The sequence below is a fragment of the Schistocerca piceifrons genome, chromosome 8, assembly GCF_021461385.2.
Source record: "Schistocerca piceifrons isolate TAMUIC-IGC-003096 chromosome 8, iqSchPice1.1, whole genome shotgun sequence".
In the NCBI taxonomy this organism is placed as follows: Eukaryota; Metazoa; Arthropoda; class Insecta; order Orthoptera; family Acrididae; genus Schistocerca; species Schistocerca piceifrons.
This window is the reverse complement of record NC_060145.1, coordinates 153,556,726-153,567,901: the sequence shown is the minus strand read 5'-3', so window position 1 is coordinate 153,567,901 and position 11,176 is coordinate 153,556,726. Positions and strand designations below refer to the sequence as shown.

At 36.6% G+C, this 11,176-nt stretch overlaps 1 protein-coding gene across 1 annotated transcript in view; it reads left to right on the top strand.

Annotated features, from left to right (window-relative positions):
- Positions 1 to 1,753: 1,753 nt before the first annotated feature.
- The window catches only part of LOC124712062 (UDP-glucosyltransferase 2-like), a 39,643-nt gene continuing 30,220 nt past the window's right edge, over positions 1,754 to 11,176 (top strand). The window contains exons 1-2 of the mRNA XM_047242357.1: positions 1,754 to 1,988; positions 6,071 to 6,293. Of these exons, the coding sequence (XP_047098313.1) occupies positions 1,845 to 1,988; positions 6,071 to 6,293 (367 nt within the window). The 5' untranslated portion in view covers positions 1,754 to 1,844. The remainder of the gene's footprint in view (positions 1,989 to 6,070; positions 6,294 to 11,176) is intronic.

Here is an 11,176-nt window from a genome sequence, read left to right as displayed (position 1 = left end):
GTCGCTTGCCACTATGGTGGGGCCGTATGCTCACAGACTTGGTGATAAGACAGAAACTGAACACCACACAACGTATGCCGTACGTTCAGTAGACTCAAAGCTGTGTTGAAATACGTAAACCATGAGAAACATTCTTAGACAACATGTGGAAATTTTAGTAGTCGGCACGTTACTTGGTCAGTAATACACCTCCACAAATATGCCGTATTTCATTCGCGAGTGGAACAGCTGAGCCAAGGACAAGCATTGGAAGGTAACTAACTGACTCAAATGAAATACTTTCCAAAGCGATTCACAGAATATAATAAATGAAACAAGTGTTGAACCAAGGGAGATACTACTACATCTTCTTCAGATCAAGCTTCTGTTAATGGGGTGGTTCTCTAAGGCACTTTCAAAAGATGGAGACTGCTTCCTGTACTTGGTAACAAGATTTTCAGAAATATCTTATGAGAAACTTAAAGAAAGGACCTTTCTGGAGCCGCAGAACAGAAATTTAGAGGGAGACAATTTGTTTGAAAGTACAATGAATTCGGTGGAAGAAAGGGCCTGGGTGTCTTTTAATGAAATTGTGGTCAAAGTTTTTGCAACAAAAAACACCCGAATAATAGAACCATGGTGAAATCAGTGTTGGAGTTTCATAAAATTGGGATGTAACATGAGTGTGCCAGCTTCATTTTCCACATTCAGGCATTGATTTCTTCCCTGTGAAGCTTTGCAATGTCAATGAAGAACAAGGAAAATAATTCTACGAGGACATGAAGGACGTGGGAAAGGGAGATATGAGCGGAGGGGAAATGTAAACATGATGGTTGAATACCGTTTTATACTAAAGAGAGATGGCACTGGTGAAGAGAGACAATCAATGAAGGTAAGTTTTGTTCCATACCAAAAAGAGCTTGATCAAAGGGAAATTAAATTGTGATAAATATGTTGTGTTTTGTAACAATTGTTAGCATTGCTAAAACAGCATAGACAACTGATTACCCTCATGAAGTGTGTAGTTAATCTATGCAATGTTACAAAATAAATATTTTAATGTAATTAAAAATGCCTGTTAGGAGAAAACTGTGATTTCAGCTAAAACTTCAGACGTGTCTTGTACAAAAATCTGATACAGAAAAGCAAAATCAGTTTTGAAATTGGAATGAAAATCATTTTAAATATCATAAAACATGGTTCCAAAAAAAAAAGAGTTTTAAAATGCAGCGCAGTTATCATATAATTTCACCCGTGTCAGTTTTTGTTATAAGTTACAATACGCACTGTATGTTGTATATTGAAATTTATTCATTCTGTAGAATACTAAAAATGTGTAAAATACTAAAAATTGTTTATGTCATTGTACGATCGTATATGATGTACATGTGCTACCAATGTATTTTTTTTTTTTTACAGTGATGAAACAAGATATGATGAAACTAAGCTCAACGAAAGGCATGAAACTGTATGATATATTCATTGACGCTGGCATCGAAATGTGTGAAAAACTCTTGCCACTGGAAGCTGTTCAAAAACTAATGAATGCAAAAGAGAGGAAGTTCGACCTGCTTGTCATGGAATACTTCTTCATGAACGATTGCTTCTTAGTTTTCTCACACAAATTCAATGTACCCGTGGTCGCCTTGTCTTCTGTTGGAGGATTTCACTGGGTAACAGATGCAGTTGGCGAGCTATGCGCGCCATCATACATTCCTGATATTTTTAGCGACTATACAGACCACATGACTTTCTGGCAGCGTTTAGAAAACACCGCGGCTCTAACGTACGCAAGGTACGTTTATAACTATCACTACTTACCGAAAATCGACGAAATTATCGAGAAAAATTTCAAAGATCCTGCGATGCCTCGGCTGTCAGCTCTGAGAGCCAACACGTCACTGATAATCGTTCAAAGCCACGTGAGCTTCAGTTATCCCCGACCTCACTTACCCAATGTGATTGAGACCGGCGGAATGCACATCCAGCAACCAAAGGCACTACCACAGGTAAGATAACGCATTTCTGAAATGTTCTGCAATTATTAATGAAATACATTATGGTCCTTAACTGATGTTTCTCTCTCCCAATAACACACACACACACACACACACACACACACACACACACACTTGTACACAGTTAAACAGACACAATGCACATTGGACTTTTGTCCCAGAATACAGTTTGCTGAAATGTTCAGTAAACGAACAGACTTGTAAGCAATAACGTGGGTCTAAAATATAGGTTCTTTCAAGAAGATTCATCCGATTTCCTAACACTATATTCCCACATGAGTGAAGATGGCACATACTAACCTACTCTTGCGTCTACAAATTCCTTATTTTCCAAAGAACCATACAATTTGACATGGGTATATCTTTTACATGCATGCACATAGGATGCGGTGCCGTACAGATACTGAACCTGAATTACTTTTGCAAATTTATCCCCAGTTTCATTTATTGTTTGCTCTGTGGCCATGTGGGGGATAAGCTGCAACCCTGTCTCAATTCCTTCTCAATTACGCGACCCTTTGTGTTCTCTCACTCTTTGAACTTTCTGTAAAAATAATAAATAGATGTTTTCTAAACATAAAAATACTATTAATTTTCGTTAATTTTTTTTCAATCTGTTTTCAGACATTTGGGTAAGTTCAGTATAGCTTCGTGTGTTCCTACAGATTCCCAGAATCCAGAATCAAGTAGGCTTCTATTAGCGTCACATACTGCTCCAGAAGCTAGTTCGAAAATATCCGTCTATTAAAGGGAGGAACACACCAAACAGAAGCACCTTGAACACTGAAACAAGTGCCAACTTGTCTCCACGAGAGCCATGCGAAAGAGATCTTGCCAAAATACCCGTAGCTGTGATCTGAGTCTGCCATTACTACCTAGTGTGACCAACTTTTTAAAAAGAAAATAATGGAGATACTTATGTCCTTGACAAAAAGATGAGGTAGATTAAGATCACGGCGAAATTTAACCAAAAATCAAAGCAGCATCTGTAAAAAATAACTATTTAATTACACATTGCAAATACTTACACATATTTTGCAACAGATTTTTCCCTCATTCAGTAATTTTATGTCATTTGTAGCAAATTCACAGATTTCACTGCATGAATAAAGAAAATTCACTGCAACTTGCAGTTCAAATTTGATTAGGTTTTTATTACTTCTGTTCCTTACATTTTTCCACTTATTACTCACAAGAGAAAGTACTCTCTTGGTGTGAGCATGACTTCCTGTTGTACTCATAACCTATCAGCTTACCCAAGTTTTCAAAATTCACATTATTTGATTTCAAAGTTGTTAAAACTTTTCTCCATTTCTGACTAATGCTGCACTCTAAAGAGACGGAACATTTAATTGGGATCATTAGAACAACAAAATTCCGCATATAATTCATCTTCATTCATACAATCCAACTAGACACATTCCACAATTTCATGCAGGTCATTGAATGTTAATTCCCTTTTTAAACAAAGTGCGAGTAAATACTTTAAACTATCATCAAATTTGTCAACTAAGTAAGAATTTAAAGACTCACAGTTTCATTGAAGTTGTTTCCACTAGTAGATTTCAAATTTGAATCAAGAACAGTGGCTAACATTTCCAATATTCACAAAGAAAGTGATATAAGACTGAACAATTATGTGTACTTTTGTATTTTCATTGCGAAAATACTTCTTCAAAGCTTTAGGACAGTCTGAATCATCTACGCTTTTAAAACAGCTTATTATAGGCTCCCAGTTTTTTAAAATCCTTTCTACAGCAGGTGTGAGAGATAACCGTCTAGTATTTACATGTCGCAGAATTTCAGCCCATTCAACATCAACAAAATAAAAAAAAATGATTTTTAAGTTTCTCTACGTTTGGGAGATCAGGAAAAGAGACAATATATTTTCAATACTAACACTTCAACATGTACATATTGTAAACAACTGCATACATGTTTCATGGCATTACGAAGCACATGGTTAAAACAACTGGCTTTGAGTATTTTTTTATTCTCATTACTTAATAGTTTCATGACTGAATGGTGCTTGCCATAATTTATATTGGCACCATCAGCACAGTACGATGACATATTACTGAGATTCAAATTATTTGAATTTAGTGAATTTTTTAACACCCTATCTACATACATTGCAGTTTCATCTGCCCGTTCGATGAAATCTAACAAATTGGTTTTGAATTCCACGAAAGGGGTCAGAATATTGTATTATAACTGAAATATTTTCATGTTGAGGTGACTGGAGCCACCAGTTCGTAAAGAAAAGAACATCCCACACTTTTTGGGGCCATTTAAAACTTCTAAAAAATCGTTACACTTCTTGGGGCCAATACGTTCATTATGATCATTTCAGAAAGATATTTTCTTTGACATGTTAGATTCACTGAACACGGTTTTTTTGAAAATTTGATCGCACAGTCCACGCTCCTATAACTTACTGTAGACTGTGTTATAGTGTGTGGTAGACCAATGAAAGTTCACCAGCAATGATTTTCATGTCGTCGTTTGTTGGGCCTTTGCTCAGGTGAGGAGAGCTGAAGAAAGTAGTTATCGTGGATGAAGTATTGACATCATTTGCTTTGCTACAAGCAAACGCAAATGCAAGAAGTTAACTGAGGAAATTGCCAATTACTATGTGCTGAGCAGTAATATATATCACCCAAAGTATTCATGTGCTGTACACAGTCAATGCCGCCATGTTCGATGCTAAACTCACGTTAGCAGATTGAGCACTTTGCTTTATAAGCAAGCAGTTGTCTGTGCTGGTCCAATCGAGAAATTCGTAAGATATGCACACATGTACCTTGTTTTCTTTTTTTGTGGCGTTTTAGCTTCGTCAGTATGTCGACTGTGATTGAAAATGGAGAAGACTGAGTTTCGTGCTGGAATATTCAATGAAAGGGAAGCATGTAACAATGTGGACACATTTAATTGGAAGTATACAAGTGTGAAATTTCTCAAAATGAGGCCAGAAAACGGTACACGGTCCAAGGCTTATTCGATGTCTACGGGTAATAAATTTGTGGATCTTTCGCTCTGAAGCTTATGTCTGTAGATAGGACTTGGAATGAAAGCCACATTGTTTGGAAGGAAGCTGTAGGTGTTGTTTTCGTTGTTTACGAACGCGTTGAGAATGGATGGGTTATAAGATCTTGTTGAATTCTTTTGCGAGTGTGATGGGTGGGTGAGGGGAATTGTTATTAGCGGCTTTATCAGAAGTAAGCGGAAGTAGGACCATTACAGCGATCAGAATAATAAGATGTACAATGGAGAACATTATAGAGGGTGGCAAGGATTACTGGATAAAACTACTGGGAAAGAATGAAGAGCCGGATCTTAGAGTTCATATTCCACCCATATGTACCAGGTATCAAAGAAAGAGTACAATTTTGGGGAATTACCTTAGATTGTAAAGTATGTCCTCGCAAATCTGTGTCGTGAGCTATTCAGTTAAAACGGTGTAATGGATGTACATGAGTATGCGGGCAAAGAATCACAAGAAAGTGAGATACGATTTCACGCTATACAGGTGTTGCAGGAGAAATGGCCAATATTGAGGCATAGGACAGGACCGATCTTACGAAGCCAAAATGTCTACTAAAAATGGGCTCTAAAATGCATACCTTAACAGCTATGAGCACTTGTGCAATAGAGGAAATGCGTTTCACAGTAGCGATGATGAACAAGTGTTCATAGCTCTTAAGGTACGCACTTTAGAGCCCAGGTTTACTGGAGAGTTTTCTCCTGTTTTTGTGCGTAATATCACCTCTGAGAACATGGAAAGCAAAGAGCCTGAAGAGAAGAGATTTGTTTCAGAGTATTGAAGATACAGCTCTTCTGATATGCCTTTTTTCCTTCGAAAGATGGTTCCTGTCATCCCTGACCATTCCTTCTGGCAGATCCTGTGTATTTACAAACATACATACCTAACTATTGCAGTCACTGTCACAGTTACACATTTTGGTGAACATCAACCAGGAATATTGTATTAAATGTATGGTCGTATCTGGCCAGAAACAACGACAGTTTGTTTCTTCGTGATGCAAATGTAACTCTTTCTTCTTTCATTTAAGGACTTAAAGAATGTAATGGACAACGCAAGAGACGGAGTAATATTCTTCAGCATGGGATCTTTAATAAAGAGTGCAGATTTTCCACAGGAGTGGGTTCAAACCTTCCTCACAGTCTTTTCTAAACTGAAGCAACAGGTTCTGTGGAAATGGGAGAACGACACCATGTCTGGGAAACCAGCAAATGTGCATCTGAGAAAATGGTTTCCGCAGTCTGACTTGCTAGGTAAGGTATACCACTCTTTCTGTCAAAATGTATTTGTTTTCAACTTATGTATATTAAATTTACTTTAGCTGTATCTCTCACTTTACCCAACACCGGACCACCATTTTGGTACTGTACAAAACCAGTCTTTGTTATCGAGAGTACGAGCATATGAGCTACCGAACGAAATTTGTGACTGAATTAAGTATATCTTGGTAGGTAGGCAGGATGCAGAGTCATCGACAAATATGGAACTAACATATTCTGACGTGCGGCAGGGAAATGCGTCGATACCCTAGTTGTTGATGTTTAGTTTTGACGCTGAAGACCGTATTAATTGTGATTTCAGATTTTTGCAGATAACGCAGTTATCGGTAATGAAGTACTGTCTGAAAAAGATGCTAAAACAAACAGATGTTGCAAAGGTACAGCATGGTGTTAAGATTCGTGATTTTCTTTGAACGGTTAGAAAAATAGCAATTTGAGCTTCACAGATGTAAAAACTCTTGGTATGATGTGGAATCAGTAATAATCATCTTGAAGCTCTTTCTTTCGTGTTTGCTTTAACAATACATGTTTTTGATAGGGTCTGCCTTTAACAAAACACAGTTTTTGTTTTTCAACCCAGACATGTTTCACTGCAGTTGCAGCATCTTCAGTGGGATTTTATTTTATGGCTGTTAAAGATAAAGAATGTTCTATACTGTTTGTATACATGTAACAATCAGTTTTTAAATAGTAATTACAGATATTTGAAAAAAACACATAAAATTATAAATTCACACCTATTTACCACATGGTGTGGTCTTTCTGATACATTGTGATTCTACAGTGACTGTTTTGTTTCACAGTTTGTGGTAAACTGCTTAAGCCTAAATTACAATTTGAAAATTATTATGGCTATGCATGAAATTAATTAATTCTGTGTGTGTGTGTGTGTGTGTGTGTGTGTGTGTGTGTGTGTGTGTGCATGTGTGTCTGTGTGTGTCTGTGTGTGCGTGTGTGTGTGTGTGTGAGAGAGAGAGAGAGAGAGAGAGAGAGAGAGAGAGAGAGAGAGAGAGAGAGAGAGAGTGAGAGCAGGTTTGAGGATATCTCATTATTATTATTATTATTTCTTTACTTTCTCAGACGTTAAGTCTGGTTAAAAATGGAAAGTGACACGGACCTTGATCAAGCGTCACTTCCTTTTAACTGTATGGTATGTGTTATATTGCATTTAGGAACTTTCAGGTAATTGAACATGTATCAATAATTACAGATTTCTGTAGTTGTACATATAAGTTTGGATGTAGCTGTATTGCATTGAGGTACTGGTGGATATTGTGTAGTATGACTCCTGTAGTTGATAGTATAATTGGTATAATGTCAACTTTATCCTGATGCCACATGTCCTTGACTTCCTCAGCCAGTTGGATGTATTTTTCAATTTTTTCTCCTGTTTTCTTTTGTATATTTGTTGTATTGGGTATGGATATTTCGATTAGTTGTGTTAATTTCTTCTTTTTATTGGTGAGTATGATGTCAGGTTTGTTATGTGGCGTTGTTTTATCTGTTATAATGGTTCTGTTCCAGTATAATTTGAATTCATCATTCTCCAGTACACTTTGTGGTGCATACTTGTATGTGGGAACGTGTTGTTTTATAAGTTTATGTTGTAAGGCAAGCTGTTGATGTATTATTTTTGCTACATTGTCATGTCTTCTGGGGTATTCTGTATTTGCTAGTATTGTACATCCGCTTGTGATGTGATCTACTGTTTCTATTTGTTGTTTGCAAAGTCTGCATTTATCTGTTGTGGTATTGGGATCTTTAATAATATGCTTGCTGTAATGTCTGGTGTTTATTGTTTGATCCTGTATTGCAATCATGAATCCTTCCATCTCACTGTATATATTGCCTTTTCTTAGCCATGTGTTGGATGCATCTTGATCGATGTGTGGCTGTGTTAGATGATACGAGTGCTTGCCATGTAATGTTTTCTTTTTCCAATTTACTTTCTTCGTATCTGTTGATGTTATGTGATCTAAAGGGTTGTAGAGGTGGTTATGAAATTGCAGTGGTGTAGCCGATGTATTTATATGAGTGATTGCTTTGTGTATTTTGCTAGTTTCTGCTCCTTCTAGAAAGAATTTTCTTAAATTGTCTACCTGTCCATAATGTAGGTTTTTTATATCGATAAATCCCCTTCCTTTCTGCTTAATGTGAATCTTTCAGTTGCTGAATGTATGTGATGTATTCTATATTTGTGGCATTGTGATCGTGTAAGTGTATTGAGTGCTTCTAGGTCTGTGTTACTCAATTTCACTACTCCAAATGAGTAGGTCAGTATTGGAATAGCGTAAGTATTTATAGCTTTTGTCTTGTTTCTTGCTGTCCATTCTGTTTTCAGTGTTTTTGTTAGTCTTTCTCTATATTTTTCTTTTAGTTCTTCTTTAATATTTGTATTATCTATTCCTATTTTTTGTCTGTATCCTAGATATTTATTGGCATCTGTTTTTTCCATCGCTTCGATGCAGTTGCTGTGGTTATCCAATATGTAATCTTCTTGTTTAGTGTGTTTTCCCTTGACAATGCTATTTTTCTTACATTTGTCTGTTCCAAAAGCCATATTTATATCGTTGCTGAATATTTCTGTTATCTTTAGTAATAGGTTGATATGTTGATTTGTTGCTGCCAGTAGTTTTAGATCATCCATGTATAGCAAATGTGTGATTTTGTGTGGGTATGTTCCAGTAATATTGTATCCATAATTTGTATTATTTAGCATGTTGGATAGTGGGTTCAGAGCAAGGCAGAACCAAAAAGGACTTAATGAGTCTCCTTGGTATATTCCACGCTTAATCTGTATTGGCTGTGATGTGATATTATTTGAATTTGTTTGGATATTAAGTGTGGTTTTCCAATTTTTCATTACTATGTTTAGGAACTGTATCAATTTAGGATCTACTTTGTATATTTCCAATATTTGTAGTAACTATGAGTGGGGTACACTATCAAAAGCTTTTTGGTAATCAATGTATGCGTAGTGCAGCGACCTTTGTTTAGTTTTAGCTTGATATGTCACCTCTGCATCTATTATCAGTTGCTCTTTACATCCTCGTGCTCCTTTGCAACAGCCTTTTTGTTCTTCATTTATAATTTTGTTCTGTGTTGTATGTGTCATTAATTTCTGTGTAATGACTGAAGTTAATATTTTGTATATTGTTGGTAGGCATGTTATGGGGCGATATTTAGCTGGGTTTGCTGTGTCTGCTTGATCTTTAGGTTTCAGATAAGTTATTCCATGTGTAAGTGTATCAGGGAATGTGTATGGGTCTGCAGTGTAACTGTTAAATAATTTGGTTAGATGTGAATGTGTTGAGGTGAACTTCTTTAGCCAGAAATTTGCTATTTTATCTTTTCCAGGGGCTTTCCAATTGTGAGTAGAATTAATTGCTTGGGTGACTTCATGTTGCAAAATTATCACTTCAGGCATTTGTGGTATCATCTTGTATGTGTCTGTTTCTGCTTGCATCCACCGTGCATCGTTGTTATGTTGTACCGGGTTTGACCATATGTTGCTCCAGAAGTGTTCCATGTCTGTTATGTTTGGTGGATTGTCTATTTTAATGTGTGTGTTATCTATTGTCTGGTAAAATTTCTTTTGGTTTGTGTTGAATGTTTGGTTTTGTTTCCTTCTATTTACACTTTTTTTGTATCTTCTAAGTCGTTTGGCCAACGCTTGTAATTTCTGCTTCTTTTCATCTAATTGCTCTATCGCTTCTTGTTGTGAGATTTTACCTAACCTTTTTCGTTTTTTTTCTGACATTTCATTTCTTATAAATTGTGTTAGCTGTCCGATGTCTTTTCTCAGTTTTCTATTCTGGTCTGTAGCCTGTGTTGCCATGCTGGTTTTGTGGGTTTCTTCTGCGTTTTGGTTGGTTCTGATCTCTGCCTAGTGTTTATATTTAGTGTAGTGAGTGCTCCTATATAAACCAGTAGTTGTAACTCTTCCATAGTTGTGTTTTCATTTATTTTGTTGTGTATGATTGTGTTGATAGTTTTTATTGTTGTTTCGACTTGTGGGTTATTTGGCGGTCTATGCAAGAATGGTCTAATGTCTGTATTTGTGTCTTTGTATTCTATATATGTCAGCTGAAATTTTTCTTCTATATCTAACATGTGTGTCACTTTGTGTTCTGTTTGTGCTTGTTCTGGTGGCTGTTTTAAGATTTCGTTTTGCTCTGATTGTTTAATTGATGCGTGTTGTTCTTTGTTTGTTTGCTCTGGGATGTTTGAGTCCATTACTGTATTTTCTTCTTCTTCTGATTGCATATTATTTTGTTCCAGTATTTGTTGTACTTCTTGTTTGATGTTTTCTAATTCTGACTGGGGTATCCTGTTATTTTTGATTATTACACGGATCTGATCAGCTACTCGTTGTTCTGTTAAATATTTTAATTCTGGGTATCTGGTAATAAATGTTGTGTATACTTGTGATCTGTATCCAGTTGTGTTGGTTCCTAGGTTTGTTGCTTGGTAATAACAGAACATGAGGTGTCGATTAACTTCATCTGACCATCTCATCCTCTGTCTTTGTTTTCCTTCTAGGGTGGCTGCAGGAAGCATATCCTGCAAAACACCTCTATTTGGATTTAAATCATTTTCCAGTTGACTAGCAGTGTTGTTACCATTGTGGGCGGGCATAGGGTTCAAGCGTCGTCCCCGACCATGACGGCGCTTGTTCGAGGCTTCTTTAGTTCTGTCCTGAACCAACTAATCACACTAAAAGGGGGGTTAGCCCTATTAGTGGTTTGTTCTTTTCGTCGCCTTTTATGACTGGCAGAACATACCGGAGGCCTATTCTTTTCCCAGGCCTCCAGGGGGATTATTATTATTATTATTATTATTACAAGGACTTTTTT